We start from the raw sequence: 19,290 nt of genomic DNA, 5'->3' as shown, positions 1-19,290 counted from the left end.
TGGCACCGCCAGCATGTGTATGCCAGCCTCATACACCCATTAGCACCGTTAAGCCTGTGCTTTCCACCCCCACCCCACACTCTTCACAGCAAAGGTGAGTTTGTCTGATGATTCCCTCACTTCGCACTATGGGTGGCATTAATCTTCAACTCTGGCAAGAAATCTTTGAAAACAGAAAAAACCACTTATGCATCCCTACCCACCACAGTTACAAGTCGCCTCTCATTACCAGGTTAGCATACTGCAAAAACTGAATTTCATTGCTCTATATCCCTCTATATCACCACAGTTACAAGTCGCCTCTCATTACCAGGTTAGCATACTGCAAAAACTGAATTTCATTGCTCTATATCCCTGTAGTTTCAGTGCTCCGTCTTCCCCCTCATAAACCCCCTTCACTTTTGTGCTCGTCTTCATACCACTGCTTTATTTGTTCGTTCATACTTCTCCCTCTCTAGCATCCTTTATTCTGTATCCACACACAACACTATTTTCCTCTTTCCCACAGCAGGCTGTATTCTAGTTAAGCAGATCATTCCCATCTTTACATAAATAGGAAAACTACAGCAAAGAAAAATCAGAGGAAGATACTGCCAGTGGAATCAGAGTACGTTTCTCTATTTCTTTTCACATCCCCTCGTTGCCTGTGCTCTGTGCCTCTTATTCTCCCAGTGCACTGCAGCTCCTCCTTCCACCTCTCTCATCAGCTGCCCCTCCCTCTTCCTCTCTGTCTCTGCTAGGTGCAGCATGTATGTGAGCGTGTGTGAGCCAGTCGAGCTGCCTGTGTGTTTACATGTCAGCCTATCAGTGCTGCTGGATTTAGCGCATCTGGAGAGGACGAAGTCATTTCTCAAATGCCCCTCAGACAAGGGATTCTCATCGCGGCATATATCCCTCTTTCCCATTTGAATCTAGGCTGCCTTGAATCCTGCATTTCTGTCTCCATGCTTTCGGAGGCATTTTGAATTTCCTTGGCAACATGGAGCTGCCTGAATTAGAATTCTCTGCATGACAGTCCTGGTAAGTACTCTGTCTCTATGGTGGGCTTTGAGCACTGAGGCATTGGATCAGATTTATTATGGTGCAGTGGTGGGGCCAGGGGATCGCCAGGGAGCAAATTAATGTCAGGAATAAAATTGTGTATCGTAGGCAAATGGAAGGGATGGAATGCAGGAGAATTATTCACTGAGGAGGGCTCCAGATCTTATTTGTGCTTTGTCATCCAGATGGATTTCATTTTGCTGTGTGCTATGCAATCTGGGTTTGTGCTGTGTATGGAACACACACACACACATATGATGCATGCATGTAACATCTGAACGTACAGTATGTAGATATTTTTCATGGTATATATACAAATACAGGCATACAGTTATCATTATATTCTGTGTGTGTGCATGGATGCATGCAAACACACCTATATGTCCTGCCTTTTTATATCACAGCTCAAAAGGTGTGAGGCTGAGCAGGAGAGTGTCTGTTTGGTGTTTGTCCCTTAGTGTTTTGCCAGGGTGGTTGTTGTTGCTTCCTAATCTGCCCTCATTAACATTCATGTTCCTTCAAATGCCAGTAAACTCATCTAGACACTTATTCATTCTCAGCAGCCTTTTGCTGTTGGCAATTTCCAGTGTCAATGTGGGATCCTATGCAGGTGTTTGATTTGCCACAGGTTAGATAGATGGGTGGCAGTGGTGGTGAGGGGGAGGGCGGGCGTGGGGGATGATGGGCGACTTTGTGTGATCATTTATGCAGGCCAAAAAAAAAAAAACAGTCTCTCATAGTTTAATTTCTGTTGCTTGGTATATTTGCATTTTTGCAGGCAAACAGCTATGACAGGACTCTTCCTCTCTGTTTTTAACAGTACAGCAACAACCTCTGCAAGCCACAGACCTCCAACAGTCTCTGAGTGAAGGGTCTGCTCATTACGTCAAGGTTCTATGAGATAGACAAAGCTCTTAATTGGGCCCCTGTAATCAGGTTATGACAGCTGATTGGAACCTTTATTTTTGGTAGTTATTTATGCGCGTCAGTGTGTGTGCACGTCTGCCGCTCCAAAGCACTTAACACAAATTCAGTGGACTGAAATGAGCAGAATATGGCTGGAATTGCTGATTAAATCTGGAGAACAAATGAGTGATTAAAACGATCATTATTACTGATCAAACTTTTTTTTCAACGATCTACATATTGTTAGTTTAGTTTGCATGTCTATAAGTATCTCAGTGTATGTCAATGTAAATGCAATATCAGCACAAGTTACTAATTATACAATTTATGCACCATTTATGTGCATATTACTGCTGTATGTCAAGATTGGAGAACATCAAATTCACACTTTATCACACATTAAATTACCCTGTATTTCAATGGAATTAAAATTTATTTGATTATAGGATGCCAATTTATGTTAAATCAAAATATTTTTTCATTAGCACAACATTTAATCTCCATCAATTCCTTTTTTGTTTTGCCCCTACTGGAGGCAGCACAAGTTGCAGTTACAGTAGTGAAAAGGGATCTAAATAAATAAACACTGACATATTATCACCATATAAAGAAGTGATACATCTGTTAACAAACTGTTAGCAGACCTATTTACACATTCAGCAAAAACATAGCATTTATCCCCCCAGTAATTATAAATCCTCTATTCATTTTTTGTAGCTCTCTTTTGGTCTTTACCAACTCCTCAGTATCTGGTTCTTTAGTTGCTACATGGTACTGTACAGTATTTTCACCAGTTAGTCACCAAGTTTGTTTACCTGCCATGTGGTGCAGCTTTTCTTACTGAAAACAGCTTTCTGCTGTGGCTGGAAACCGCGCTCATGAGAGCAGCGAGACTGAACCAAAGCACTGAAGTTGCATACTGTGAAACCAAACCAAATAAAAAACGCACATGTAGAGGGGACCTGGAGCGTCAGGGTTCAGAGCGCCCCCTTTCACATCCAAGTCGTCATTTGACCAATATAAAAAGAATATTTTAGCAGTTTTAATGTTTTCCACAATAGGTAATAATGTGTTGTTCTTTTGCATAGTACTGACTATTTTGAGCATTTATAAATGTTCTGTTTAAATGATCCATGTGATCAATGGGAACCCTTGAAACTCCTACTAACCTACTGTGTGTTTGCTTAGGATGAGGTTTAGTCGATTTTAAAACTGTTTTGCACAAAAACTGACAGAACATGACCGCTTTAATATGTGTTGATGGGAGCCTTATTGCTAATGCTAATTGCTATTTTAATTCCTTGAGATACTCTTAGTTTTCGCACACCTCCACTAGAAATCAGGACCCATTGTTTAGGTACCTGTATAGGGTACACAACCCCCACTGTCCTCTGGGGCTGCTCAGTGGCCAACAGAACAATTTTATATACACAGTTATGTGTGTGCATTAACAGTCAATAATATACTGTATATTTACATATATATTAATATATTTGAATCATCTATAACAAGTGACACAAACAGAGCTTGGAGAACTATGAAGCCTTTACTCTAAACAAAACAAAATAGCCAGCACATGTAAAGCAGTGCATTTTTTCCCCACACTGTATGCTTAGTATTCTGTAGTGTAGCAGTCCACATAATACTGAACAAGAGTATAATGAAAGTAAAGCTTACTATGAGATGCTCTATGTGAGTAACAATGATACAGAATAAATAATGTCCCCTCCATCTGAAGCCTTTGTAGGGTCTCCTATGGTTTATTTTTCTCATGTCTGATTTTAGGTTCTAATTATAGCTCATTTTATTTACAGCTGAAATCAGGGCACTCCTGCACATAACAGTTCATTTGTGATGCCCCAGAAAGGAGCAATGTATAAACTGTCCAGAAACCATCTACAGTGTTACTATTAAAGCATTTTCTGAAACAAGATCAATCTGGAATCAGGATGCTGCCAAATAATGGATAACCTCAGCCACCTTGAAAAGGAAATGGTGAAAGTGATTGTGGTAAAGACTGCCAGGCCATGTGTTTATACAGTGTCTGCTGGGTGGCGAGGTGACAGACGGAGGCAGATCTGTCACAGGATACTCAAATTTGCGTTCTACAAATGTATTCAGAAGGTCACAGTCCTGCTGCTCTGCAGCAGCTTTCCTCATTTAAATTTAATAATAACAGCTTTATGCAAAATACGAGAAAGTCAAGGGCTAGTAGGAAGGAGGACTAAGGTTGCCATGCTAAAGCTTGAGTCATGCTCCTGGCTGGACTCAAGCTTTTGCATGGCACAGCCTATAATAATATACACTGGAACTGATCACAGTGGGAATCTTGCAGTCTTACTGTCTCTTCCTATTCATCTGTTTGTTGACCCCATCCTTTAGTTTGGCTGGTATTTATAATATACATGACACTAGTGGGTTGGTTTATTCCACTTGAAAGAAAGGAGTGGAATAAAATGAAAATTAATTGTTGCTCAGTATTTCTGTATTCCCAAAACCACGAGGACCGGAGGAGTAAACAATCAAGACCCTGGAATCTTTATGTCATATTCCTCTATCCACACCAAGGCTGATGCATTTCTTAAAAGAAACCAAAGTAAAGAACTCGGAGGAAGCAATTGGAAGTACTACTCAAATGAATCGTCTTAGTTTCCTTGGAAAGAAATGCCTTGGCAACTTCATATTTGTACTGTGGCTGGTGATTATTGTCTGAGTGATTTTGTGTGAAAATGTCTCAGAATCTTTCTATGAAGGGCTGTAAGAGGCTTGTCTGAGGTAAAATTGCCTTCAGCATGGCATTTAGCCCTTTCTTTTCAATTCCAGTCGAAAACATCTTATATTCCCTGATGGTGGGTAGGGGATAAAGGTTTGTGTAATTTCCAGCTTATCCTACTTGACTTTAAAGAGGAAGTTAATGAAGAAAGGGGCCTCTTTTGTAGTATTACTGTTAGATTTTGTCAGTGAACTAAGAAACTGATCTGAAAGGTAATACTGTTGTAACAGGTTAAATTCACTGCAAGTTCCTGTTTTTCCAGTATTTAATGTGCATCAGGGTCATTTAGCTGTTTTACCATCCCTTCTCTTTGGATCTTACTGATCTTGCTGTCCAACAGGAAATATCTCAGCAAATATCTCAGCATTATGTATTTCATTTAAATCACAATCCAACAGCAAATAATGTGTTGTTTGGACCAAGGAGAATGAATAATTTGAGTTAATAGTGTAAAATACAAGTTGCATGTCACTTATCTAAAGACTAAAAATGTAATGCAAATTCAATCTCCATTACGCAATATTTTCCATATGAACACTAAATAAAAAGCTGTTAGTATTGCTGATCTCAGAAAATATATTGCGTAGTCTGCAGCTCTGAGCTTTCAGCCTCTTCCAGTTAATTGTTTTGGTTCACCAGCCCGTCTGGTTGAGTCCCCCTGGCTCTCAGTGACCCCCCATATAAAACCGTGGGCAGCTGCTCCCAGCTCAAAAGCTTACAGCTCAAAAGCTCCCACACACTGACTGTACACTACCTGCCCAGTGTGAAATAGTAGAGTAGGAGCCAGTATCTTTTGGAAAGTCGAGTGCCTGGTAAAGGCGGTCGGACATCTAAGAACCCAAATAAATATTTTTTTCAGGAGCTGAAAGACTAAACAAGGATTAAAATGAAAGTGGTTACTGGACCATTTCTCACATGGCCATGAAATGAGTCCAGAATAATTCAAATGTAGAAGCCACGTGTATATTGACTAACTAACAACTCATTAGTTAATAACCCTTGGAAAATACAATCTCAAAACAGATTATTTAGAATTTTGAAGTTGGTAAATATTTTATTTTTAATGTGTTACATTTTAGTTTTGTTTGATCATATATCAGTCCATGTGCTTCTAAATCCACCCCTCAAGTGTGATCATGAAATTCCCTATTCTTGATATCACTCTCACAACATTTAAGTGTATGTATTTCATTTTTCATCATCCTTGAAGAAATATCTCATCTCTTGTTGACCCCAAACAGAGTTAGCTATACACATTTGATTTAAAGTAGCCAGGTGGGGTGGCAGCTGTACCCAGGCTGAGTCCTTGCTGCAGCAGTCATGGGTTCAACTCTGATCTGCAGCCCTTTGGTTGTGTGTCATTCCCGCTCTCTCTCCCCCTTTACTGTCATTCTACAGTTGTAGCTATCCATTGAAAATGCAATAAAAGCCTATTAATCCAAAAAGAACCAATTGGAATATTGTTACAGTATCTGATTGATAAGCAATATTGGTAAAAAGCTTTACTGTTAAATCTTAATGACACCCATCCCTAGCCCAAGCATATGTGCTATCTTTCTGTGTGCATGTGTATTAGATGAGGTTTATAAATGATTATTTACTGTAGAAAGTAGTGTGTGTGTGTGTGTGTGTGTGTGTGTGTGTGTGTGTGTGTGTGTGTGTGTGTGTGCGTGTGTGTGTGTGTGTGTGAGTAAAAGTGTTGAGTATTTTAAATTTTGTTGTGGCCAAAAGTTATCTTTGTTGCACCCATTAATGTGTCTGTCTTTACCTGGGACCTTCATTTTGTTGTGCAGAAAGCCTTGCATTGCCTATTCTTGTTGTTTTTATTTTTTATTTTTCTTTTGGCTTTTTGCAGTGTTTTTAGTGACTAGAACTGTATTACAGTGTGTCTCCTGTTTATGCTTGTTTTTGCAGAGATCCACATCAGTTCTTTTATCTAGTGTTGTAATTCCAGGGAATTATAAGAGGCCTTTTTCATAGCAGACATTTTAATTTGTCATAGTAGGAAGAGTCGCTGTTGGTAATGACAACAACGATGGATGCACAATACTAGGACCCTGAAAGTGTCTCACACAAAAAAGGGTGCACTACTTAAGATTGAAGATCAAAGATGATTAGGTCAGTCTCGTCCACTGACCACACAGGAGATGAGAGGGGCTCTCTGATCTTAAGGGTGGTTATTTCCAGATCAGTAGTGTAGAGGATGAACATAAGAGAACATCGCAGGTCTTACTGACTTGCTATTGGCCAGCACCCTTACAGCCTTTGAACATAGTGCTGGTGTGATGGAGGTGTACACAGTCTGTTAGCTTAACATGACAGTGCATGCCCCTTTAAGAGAGTGAACAATTAATTTTCAAAAGCACATCGGCAGGAAGGTGAGCATGTAAATGGACTGCAGTGCTCACTCTTAAATGCTCACATTAATTATTGATTTATTGTGCGAGAAAATACCATGTAGAATATCAAGGCCATGTATTTATCATTATACAACACAGAGTTGTACAATGAAATGAATGTGTGCTGTTCATATGTAATATTTGAAGAAAATAGCCTTTGATTTTATAAGATTTGCGTTTTAATATTTAATATATTGCAATAAAAGCCCACAACCTGCTTTGCAAGCTCCCATTACTACCACCCATGATTCCTGACAACTGGATGAATGTTCTGTTGGTCAGAGTGCAGTTAAGGTACTTTTGAGACAGTCAAATGGAAAGCGTAATGGAGACTGTTATTTTCAGTTCCATTTACCACAGTTGTTGGTGATGTTTAGGTAGAAAACAGGCTTCTATGAACAACTACTCCATGTCCCCAGGTATATCTTCTGAGACCATTCACCAGTCAAACTGAAACTATCCAGCATGAATGCAAAGCTTCAGTCTCTGCCTGAATTTTTTAGAGAATCACTTTTAGGCTTTTTTTTGTTGTTGTTTTCTAACCTGTATATCCATTCATTTCAATAAATGTGTGCACCTCTACTCCACATCACCTTAAGACTCTCCAAAACCAATATTATAATTTTTAGAGCTGTCCCAAATTATAATTTGTTGGGGCTTCTGAGCTTCGGTAGTAAATCAACAGCAAACATTTGAAGCTTCGGATTCGCACATTCTGCAGTGAAACTGAGACATAGAGAGGGAGACATGAGCCTCCTCCACATGCAGCACAAATGCTGTTGTGAAAACGGAATCGCTTGTGTCCAAAACAAGTTGTGTTTTTTGGCCGACTTTATAAAACATACTGCTGACCAAAGAAAGTCAAAAGAGCCGACAGATACAGCATGTACTGTATGTGTCTGTCCCTGTATGATACAGGGAGAGAGAAGCAGAAAGAGGTGGGGCGGGGCAAGCCGGTGAGTGTGTACAGGGAGACAGGGATGTGCGGTAAAAGACAAAGAGGCAGGCGCATGTGCAAAGATCCGAATCCCAAAATTAAAAAAAAAAAAAAAATACCCAGCCAACAAACGAGGTTCAGGTTTATGTTGCAGCTTGTTGGTGAACGTAGCGCTCTAGTTAAATCTATCTAATCCTTGGCTTCTCTCCTCACCTTCTTTTGTGCCAATATAATGTTATGTACAATATTATGATTCTGTGGTTGTAATTGTTTCCACAGTGGCACAGAGCTTTGACAGTCCACGCTTCTCCACATCTTAAGCTTCCGTGAACTGATTCCTAAAGAGCCCGAAAAATTTTGCAAAACCACTTCAGAGATTGTTTTAGTGACAAAATGCTCTAAATAACTGGTGTATATCTTTTGGATTATGCAGTTCTTTGCCTTCTGAACACTTAAGAACTATAAAATATCACTACCAGTTCCTTTTGTTTTGAAGCAGGCTGTCAGAGAGCTACAGTATGAGAATGTACTGAGTATTGTGTAAGTAATTAAACATTGTCTAACAATTTCATTTTTGCATGATCCATGCCAAAAAAGAAACTTCTGTGCATTTGCCTGTCCTCCACAGTGATCACTATAATTATCTGGACTCCCCTAACCTTGCCTGACACTATCTCCTTCCAAATGATGATGGGTATCTTCTTGAGGCAAAAGTGCATGCCTTTCTGGCTGAGAGCCCTGATAGCTTGAGGATACTGTTGTCAAAAAGAGAAAAACTGAGAGGTTTCCTGACCCCATACAGGTGTGTTTCTGCATCTCAACGGGAGTAGTATCCCATATATTGAACCATTTTGTCCTTCTCTAAGCATTTGATCCTCGCATGGTGGAACATCAGGCCATGCAATTTCTCTTTAGGCTTGGACGGGTTGTTACCTTTATTATAGACTTCAATTGTGGATTAGTTTTCATGCAATTTCTCATATCGGACGGCTCATTCTTCTGGAGGATGTAGATTAGCTGGCAAGCCTTGCTGGGCAAACATAGACACTTCAGAACAGTACTGCAGCAAGTCTTTATGGTAATATAAATATTAGTTCAAGTCATTGTACATTTGTAATAGCATTACTGTTGGTATATTAAGCTGTGCCTACATCTGTATATGCTAGATATTTGGCTTTTCCTCTAAATATTTCCATGCCAATGATGATGCAATGGATTTGAAGTTAGAACACCTAATTTTGATGTATTAAGAAAATTAACTGACACAAGATGGAGGCTTTTTTGTTGATAATTAAAGGAGCACACCATAAAAAAGGTTGGAAAATGTTTAGCTGTGTAGATATCACATACTGCAGCTTTAGTTCAGTCACCTCAAAGAGCCTCTAGACATTCTGAAAGACTTGTCCTGTGTAATCCCCCACAAACATTGTCACTTTTATGCAGCCCACAAGGTCTTCTTGTTTGTTTGCTTTTTGACTTTTAAATGTTTGCTTCAAATTTGTCAGTTGAACACAAACACACCAGTGGAAGCACTCTTCAGCTCTTAAATCCTACAAACATTTACTCTGTCACTGCAGCTGCAGCATCCTTTTTGTTTCATCCTCACAATTCTCTGAACATTGGGGATACGTTTGCCACTTAACAAAAAGCTATACATAATAGGGGTTCTCGTGAGCCCACTGTATATACATCTACAATGCAGAAGTAGTCTAGTGAGTCATAAACAGAAACAAAAGGCATTACTAACATTACATGTTGGGTGTACGAGATAGATAATGGATTGCAAATATCTGAGAGGAGATTTTGTAATACAAACTGTAAACTAAAAACAAACTAGAAGTAACAAACTTTCTCCACAAAACCTCACCTTTTCACAAGATGTATTGCTCACATATATAGGGGTGAGACAAAATGACAAAAAGACCTTCATAAAAAAAGGGCTTTAACTGTGATGCGTTTAATCACAATTACAAACACTGCTTCAAAGCTGGGTCATATTATTGAATCTGAATAAGCAGCATTTGTCAACAATGAGGAAGAAAAAATAGACAAATCATCTGTGTCCAAACTGCATGCACACCAATCAAAGCAAAAAGCTAAATTATTGCATTTATTAAGGGAATACTCTCAGAACTCAGGCTGCATCGATGACTCATGAAAACGGTCACAAGTTGAAACTATCCAACAGGGATATGATAGATAAGTACAATGTGCAGTTTATAGGGAACAGACAAATAATGTTAATTGGTTTGCAACTAATGACAAAGCTTTGTATCTGCAACTACGATTTAGATATTTTACAGTTTGTCATTTTTCATAAAGTATTTACGTTATTTTCTCTGTTTTCTGTACGGCATATAGAAAGGGTTCAATAATCTTTTTCAAAACAGCCCAGTCCCCCTTTTATTGAAAATATCTCAATAGTTCTTCCAACGTTATGTTGCACAACAAAGGTACTTAACAATAAATAAAAACAGCCGAAGGGCTAGTATGCACTGATGCATGTAGCTTATTTGTCTGCATGCAGCTTGCAGACATTCAGTGACCCATTAGCAGAGCACACCTCTCTACGGTTTGCCCTGTATCAAACCACACGGCACCATAAGAGAGGGGATGCAGGGATTCGAGGGAACGAGAGACTAATGGTGAGCTGAGACATGCTTTTGAGAGAAAACTATGACAGGGTGAGAGGTCCATGGAGAAAATGCAAAAGTCATAGAAGGGCAGGAGATAAAAAGGCTTGTTCACTCAAAGTCTTTCCCTGCAAAATACTATCAAAAGAAGAATAGAAAGAATCAGAGTGAGGAGAAAGAGAGTGTGGAGCGATAGATCAAGGGCTAAAATTGAATCTAAAGACTAAGAACAGTGTATATGAAGTACTGGGCTATTGTAATTGAGAGGTTATTTGCCAACTTCTTTTTTCTTTTTCAGAATTACAGCTCAAGGTCAAAACAAAGTGGTGATACAGTGAGTAGGTCTGGGCTGTAAGGCCAGATTACACAGATAGTACCCCCTGCCCTTACTACTCTCTGAATCATAAATCATGCATGGTACTCTGCTAAGAAAATCACCATTGCATTTGCATTGGCTTGTTTTCGATTAGCAGTGACATCAGTGGGCCTCATCCTAATTCATATTCCTGACTTGACAAGATATAATCGCATTCTGTGTTAGACAGATAAACATGTCAACCGGTTTCTGCTTTGAGTATCTTAGTAATATTTCATTCCGCTCGAAGGTTTAGCATCTGCCACAATGGATCACAGTTAAACGTGTGCTTACACTACGTATGAGATTTTCATCTTTAAAAGTACACTGAGCTACAGTTTGTCTGTTTTAGAAAATATGTCACCATCCCATTGGAAAAGCCTACATGCTCTCCATTTGTCAATTCATGTAATTAGTGAGAGACAGAATGGAGTGGGAGGTCACAAAGGAGCTACCGATAGACACTTTAGCTTTCATTTTGACAGTATGCTTTTTCCAATGCCACATACACACTGGACGGACACCCAACATGTCTGACATATGCAGCCAACAGAATTTAACGCTTTTGAAGAAGTGAAAATGAAAGCTGCAATTACCGTTCCATTGTAACTACTCAGACCACAATCCAGGCTGCCTCAGTCCCATGACTTTAATTCACTTAAGAGTGATGTGTAATTTGTGTTCAATAAAAGATAATTCTAATCTTCACTATCAAGTTTAATATTTTTTTAAAGCTACAACAGCGTGGTAGACAGCCAAAGAGGTTCTAAAAAGCACTACACCAATAATTTGAAGCGCACTTAAAAAAAAACACTTCTGTGGTGAATGAGTTACAGAAAGAATATGCCTATTCAGCTCCCACATATTATGACAATGTTCATTATGAAACATATTTGTACAGAGACTGCATTAACCTCACATAATGGAATTTTCTCTTTGAAACTAAAAAGATACATTTCTTTCACTGTTTATTGTTAAATGATTTCATTGGAATTAAATGTTCCACTTGTAAAGCAAGATATACTCCAGAGAAGAAAAAAATATTGAGTGCTGCACAGGGGCAGGAACAATGGTGTTGGTAATCCTAAAAAAAAAAAATCAGGTAGAGATAAATATTCTACTTTTTTATTACATACGCTAATGTTTCGTCATCGTTTTTTACAACTTCAGGCCTTTAGATGCTTTTTTTGGTCAGATTAAAGTTCCAAAGTAAAACATTAATTAAGTCCAGATTGTCACTGTGTCAACAAAGCACTGGTAAGGCCAGTCGTCTCAATGATAACAAATCACAGTGTCATTTCTCTTACTTATCATGAGGCTCTTGTAAGAGTGATGGTCCACAGATAACGCCGAGACTAAAATCGCATGATGGATGTGAGAAGTAGAGCTTGAAGGTTTTAGCAAGTTAAAGTTCCCTTGAGTCAAAATCAAATAGGGGTTTAAAGTCCTCTGACAATCCCCCTCGCTCCATTTATCACTGCTTGGCAGCAATCTCTGTTTTATATCACTGCAAGGTCAACAGCTCAGCAATGACATGGGATGTGTTAAGTTTCCAAATACTTGGATAAGTAATTTCAAGATGTACCGTGGCGTTTTTGGCTGCTAATTAAAAATAGTTTGTATGAGCGGAGACAATGTGTCACTGATATTGGCAGTAATTGTTTTCAACACAATAAGAAGTCAGAAGCACAGCAGGGTGGTTATATTGTGTGACCGGGCCCCTTTATTGATTGGCTGATTTCATTACTTGTGAGGAAATCCACCGCAATGAAATTGCATGCAAGGAAAGGGGGAAGGCAGCTTATATCTATGTAAAAGTATGCAGATAAAAGCAAAATTGTCATTTCTACTGGCTATTATAGAGTTATAATTTTCATTTTGTAAAAGGTTTCATATGCAAAACATGTGCTGAGCTCATACTGTATATTATGTTTTGAAAACAGCTAATATGCCTGTAACTCTGTGGAACTCATTAGTATCAAATAATGGTTTAACATTATAAAATTTGCCTTGTGAATTTCCAAACAATGGTTCAGCTGTTATGGCGGCCCCCCTCAGAGTCACTGCAGGGGTGCCGCCAAATAATTGTTCAATATTTTGAACATTTTTATTTAAAAAAAAATAATTTAAAATATCTGAAAACAAAATAACAAGAATCACAACTAACATGAATCCAGCAATCCAACAGAAAGACAAATTCCACATGTACAGTATGTTTTTTTTAAATTAAAATATAAATATATGAACCTGTTAATTATTCTTATTTTAATATTATTATTGCATGCATGACAACAAGGTACAAGGTAACACAATTCTATATAATATATGTATAGGGTCCCTGTTCCATCTCTCCTTCAGCTAAGGGGTCCCTTGGCCTGAAAAACATTGAAGACCCTGTAGAATATAGTCTAAGGTGTACAAAACACAGGAAAATATTTCAATATGATATTTTTATGTGTGTAAGGAAAGTATTTCAGGAAAACAATTATTAAATACAGAAGATACAGTATATTATTTGTATACATCTGGATAGCTATTTAGCCATATCTGTCTACAAATGGAAACTGTAAAATGACATTGCTTTTTCTCCCTGAAATATGTCTCATTTTGTGTGTTCAGTTGGAATGAATGACATTGTATAGTTATTCACATATTCATTCAAAATCAAAATGTGATAAAGGGCTGAATGGAATCCTGATTTGGTCTCTTAGAAACTAATTATGTAGACAGATTTTTCATAACTCCTTTTCTTTCAATATTTTTATCTGCTATGAGTGTGATACGGCATTGTTCAAAATTGTAATAGCCATTTCTCTACCACCATTCCACTCCAACCTTTCTTTTTCTATGTCTCCACAGGTAAGAAGTAGGATGGTGTCAGGGGAGGCAGGAGGGCACAGCTACTTGGTGGCATGCTGGCAGCCCATCCTGATCCTGATGCTGGGCACCGTCCTTTCTGGCTCCACCACCGGTTGCCCCTCCCGATGTGACTGCAATGGTCAGGAGCGTTCAGTCGTGTGCCATCGACGAAGACTGTCAGCTCTTCCTGAGGGCATTCCCACTGAAACAAGGCTGCTAGACCTCAGCAAGAACCGTCTGAAAACTCTGGGGCCTGAGGAGTTCATTAATTACCCTCAGCTGGAAGAGCTGCAACTTAACGAAAACACAATTTCATCCATTGAGCCTGGGGCTTTTAGTAACCTTATGAACCTTCGAATTCTAGGTTTGCGCAACAACCAGCTGAAGCTCATTCAGCTGGGGGTGTTCACAGGCATGACCAACCTCACCCAGCTGGATATCAGTGAGAACAAAATTGTCATTCTGCTCGACTATATGTTCCAGGAGCTTTACAACCTGAGGGCTCTGGAGGTTGGTGACAACGACCTAGTATTCATCTCACCACGATCTTTTCATGGCCTCAGCAACCTTGAAAGTCTCAACATTGAGGGATGCAATCTGGCCTCAGTGCCCACTGATGCCCTTAGCCATCTGCATAACCTGTTGTCACTTCGATTACGCTATCTAAACGTCAGTGTCATAAGGGATTATTCTTTTAAGAGGCTGTATCGGCTCAGAGTGCTGGAGATTTCTCATATGCCAGCCCTGGATACCATGACTGCAAAATGCTTGCTTGGACTCAACCTCACATCATTGTCCATCACAAACTGTAATCTTACTGTCATCCCCTACCAAGCCATCAGTCACCTAAGATATCTTCGGTTTTTGAATCTGTCTTTCAATCCCATTCATACAGTAGAAGGGAACCAACTGTACAATCTACAGAAGCTCCAGGCATTTCATCTGGCTGGTGGGAGATTAGGTGCCATTGAGCCCTACTCTTTCCGAGGACTTAACCACCTCCGTGTACTTAATGTATCTAGCAATATGTTGAGCACCCTGGAGGAGTCCGTCTTCCACTCGGTGGGAAACCTGGAGACCCTGGCTTTGTATGACAACCCATTGGCCTGCGACTGTCGCTTGCTCTGGGTCTTCCGCCGGCGATGGAGGCTCAACTTTAACAGACAACAGCCCATGTGTGCTTCACCTGAGGTTGTGCAAGGAAAAGAGTTCAAGGACTTCCCAGACATCCTCCCTTCTGACTATTTCATCTGCCAGAAATCAAAGATCCTGGATTATAAGGTTCAAGAAAGCCATGTAGATGAAGGAACTACGGTTAATTTTGCATGCCAAGCTGAGGGTGATCCAGTTCCTGTGATAATGTGGCTATCCCCAAAGAAGGAATACATCACTACCAAAACTGTGGGGTCAAGACTTTCTGTGTCTAATGAGGGCACATTGGAGGTGCGTTATTCCCAAATCCAGGACAATGGCACCTACTTGTGCATTGCAAGCAATGCAGCTGGCAATGACACCAAAGCTGCTCACCTTTTTGTGCATAGCTACTCCCCCAATTGGCCCCATCAGCCAAACAAGACATTTGCCTTCATTTCCAACCAACCCAGTGATGAAGGTGCTAATGTGACCCGGGCCACAGTTCCATTTCCGTTTGATGTAAAGACACTTATCATTGCAACAACCATGGGATTTATCTCTTTCCTCGGAGTTGTCCTCTTCTGTCTTGTAATATTATTCCTCTGGAGTAGAGGGAAAAACAATACCAAGTCAAGTATAGAGGTTGAATATGTGCCACGTAAAGAGGAAACAGAGGAGGCCAGTCCAACTGAGGCACCCATACAATTCAACATGAAAATCATGTGAACATCAAAAGGAGGCCATGTAAGCTTACAAACTGCAGTTGGGATGCATACTATCCTCGCTTCAAATATGTACTCAGTTTATGAGCGATAGAAATTGCACAGCAGCAATCGCATCTTGACACTATACCCTAAACATTTTTTTTTTTTACTTCAGGGACTGAATCTTTCAAATGTTGAATTTCAAATATTCAAATTTCTGTAAATTTGTATTGGCAATTCTGAATCAGTATGTTAACATGCAACCCCATTACTGTCTGTAACCAAATTAAGATAATAGTTTGAATAAAGCACATGGTTCACAGTAGGAAGATTTTCCCAATAAACTACGTTTACATGATAGGTGGGTTACTGTCTGAAGGACTTGTAGATAAGCTCGCAGGTATAATCTTTCTATCAGCACAAAATAAGGGAAAGATCTTGTTGTTTTATTCCAGTTTGCTGTCTTTTGCTTTGATGGATGTACAAAGCACAATAACACTCTATTAGAACTATTTCTGTTAACTGATATGCCAAGTTGAACGCTGTTTTCTTTTGTCCCAGCACAAGCAATTGACAAGTATGGGGGACACTTTCAGATAGAAAAATTAATAGATAGAGAATATGGTCATATATTGTAATATTGTGAGTTGTAATTTTGCAGAATTATTTTTTTTTTTGGATAGCAGTTCTCTGAAACTGGAATCAGTTTGTAGGATAGAGATAGAGGAGTTGTGTGTCAGTGAGCAGTGGCCTTTAACCATTTTGATGTTTTCTCTGCACACTTTGGCACTGCTCTCTGGAAGACGCCATGTCCAAAATTTCAAACAGTACCCTCTATCGCCATTACTTGTCACAAACAAGTAATTTTGTCAATTGGGCTTCAATTTTACTGTGTCTATCAGTAATAATAACTGTAATATTTCCTTAATCTGGTAACAGTTGAATTAGAACAGTCGTATTAGAAGTGGGCATGTTAACACACTGAATCAGAAAAACAAGCCAGTCCTACAGTATGTGCTCCTTTCTGCCAACAAAGGAAGTTTGTCATTAAATGTATTGACATGTTCAGCTATACATATTTTTTCTGTATTTTATTCGTTCCTTGTACATTATGCTATGGCACAATAGTAATGCTTTTAATGGCTGTGGGTTTTGAACATATTACAATCTAAAGAGCAGATTTAATATTCAGTAAACATGTTTTTGATGTAACTAAACCAAACGAGTGTTACTGCTTTTCAGAGTGTATAAGAGTACCCTTGAAAATAATCAGATTAGCAATTCATCATCAAGTGTAACAAAGTTAATTTGTTTACTCATTTGGCATCTCAATAAGTGCAAGCTCTCTGTCCAAGTCCTGAGGTTATATTGTCACCGGTGCATCTAAAAACAAATGGTGACATTATTAATTTGTTGCCTTTAGTAACCCATTTTCCAGCTTTCAGACAAGCAATACCCAATATTTATGTGCAAAATGGAGTTTTATGCCTCATAAGGATTTTATGTTGTCTAATTAATTTCACAGTCAAGGTCTGCTCTGATACTGTGTTCATTAACTCTTAAAATACTTGTTTAAAAAGGGATGGACAGATGGAAGTTCTATTCAAATAAATAACATTTTATACTACTGGGTGCTTATTTTATGCTAATCTACAACAAAAATCAATGTGAAGACACATATTTAATTTCTAAGAGAGGTGATCTCCTGTGCTGCAAGTAAAGTAATAAACACAGAGATTATTGCTTTACTTATGAGGCATACAGTGAAGCACACTTTTATAATATCCCTTAAATACTCATCTCACTGCAGTCCTTTAATGTTGTTTTTCCAATATGGTCATGAAATCAAATCAGATGGTAATGTTATATCATACACATGTTAAAATCCCCAAGGATCTATGTATTTGTGCATTGTAAACCAAACTGGCATGTCAAAGTGAGATCATGTTAGACCACCTGACACCAGGCTCAGTTTTCATCAGTCTAAGCTGCATAGTGTACGCTTCAGATGTCCTTAGAGCTTAATGTTAATATTATCTTGATTATATGAGTATTTGACAAGTCTTACTCTAGGATGTATTATGTGTTGCTGAGGCTGATGTGTGCCTTTAGGTCACAAAGAGCACTGGTCAACAAGTCAACACAAAACAACATTTCTGAATACTAAGCACAGTAAGTGCCTTAGATGTGGTAATTATTAACTTGTGTTTCATGAGTGCTACTAAATGGCTGGTTGTAGTGCCAACATATGCTCAAAACAGAAACATATCATTGAACTGTCAGCTTGACACTGGGGATGCAACACTATACTAAAAGCCTAAAGGCATAAAGACGCCTGGTCATGTGTTCAAGCAGTAACTTTCAGTTTGATTAAAATCACAAGGACAACAAAGTATTATTTGCTTGCTTTGAAAAAATATCTAGTTTTTTTTATTGCATTACATTTTATTACATTATTAGATTAACAAAGCCATGTGGATGAAATACAGCGTTGGCTAAACAACCCCCATCCCTGACTGCTGCCCCTAGTGGCAGTGTTGTATGTTATGACATCTGTTTAAGCATGTCGCTGTTACTTCATGAAACTGAGAGCATTGACAACTTGTTTTGAGATGAAAGAGAGACTATATATCTTTTTATTTATACAGCTAGGTAGCTTTATGAGAATAAGCCTTTTGATATGCCACAACTCGCCAGGACATGTTGCATCTGGGTTATTGCTTTGATGGATATAGCAATGAAAAAGGTAGCAATAACTATAACATTCATGAAAGCAAGAAAGCATGAAGACAAAAGGAAAATTAGTTGCAAGATGGCAAAAAGCATCCCAACATAAAACAGTTTTGTTGCTTTGTCTTGCTGACAATAGAGAAAAATCCCTCAAAGGTTTTTCCCTGTGATGAAATTTCCCCTGTATGGCTGTGGAACACTGGTTTTAAACAGCATGTTTATAAAGTACTCTTCTTTATGTCTGATGGACTGCCATCTACTATGATTGATAAACACTGTGTTCCACTACCACACTCCATTGCAGCTGCATAAGAAACACGGCAGCTACTGAAGGCTCTCTCGTACAGTGGCTGGTTTGTAGGAGTGTTTTAAGGATATAATTTTATTTATACCTCAATTTCAAGCAAGAGAAACTTGCATGCCACACTTTATAGAATTACAGCTGCACTCTGGCTTATAAAGAGATGAGCAACAACCAGCCAGACACCACTGAGCCAAGTAATCACTGAAACTTTATAATCGATTCAGCAATAAAACCAGTAGAAGCTGAGAAAAAGAGGCTGATATGGATGAATGAAGTGTGTTTAGTCTTTATCAATAATAAGCAACTTATTGACAGCATAAAAATAGTTGGAGCTGGGCCACAGCTTGTTGAGGACAAATAGAACAAAACTGTAGAAAAAAGCCAGTATTCTTAATCAAACTTGGGCTGCTTTTTTTAAAGTAATGCCCTAGTTTAAAATTGGAGTCATAATGTTTCATTTGGACCAACTTGATGTACAGTTTTAGGGCTGTGAAACCAATTTGTCTACAGCTGTA

At 38.8% G+C, this 19,290-nt stretch overlaps 1 protein-coding gene across 1 annotated transcript; it reads left to right on the top strand.

Moving 5' to 3' along the window:
* The first annotated feature begins 726 nt into the window (after positions 1-726).
* Positions 727-17,368, top strand: lingo1b (leucine rich repeat and Ig domain containing 1b). The gene is made up of 2 exons (XM_051378918.1): positions 727-1,020; positions 13,904-17,368. Exons 1-2 carry the CDS (start codon positions 1,009-1,011, stop codon positions 15,761-15,763), a joined length of 1,872 nt encoding a protein of 623 aa, XP_051234878.1. The 5' UTR covers positions 727-1,008; the 3' UTR covers positions 15,764-17,368.
* Positions 17,369-19,290: the final 1,922 nt, after the last annotated feature.

This window comes from Dicentrarchus labrax, unplaced genomic scaffold (genome assembly GCF_905237075.1).
Source record: "Dicentrarchus labrax unplaced genomic scaffold, dlabrax2021, whole genome shotgun sequence".
Classification (NCBI taxonomy): domain Eukaryota; kingdom Metazoa; phylum Chordata; class Actinopteri; family Moronidae; genus Dicentrarchus; species Dicentrarchus labrax.
The sequence above is the reverse complement of the archived record's forward strand: the minus strand, read 5'-3'. Positions and strand labels throughout refer to the sequence as shown.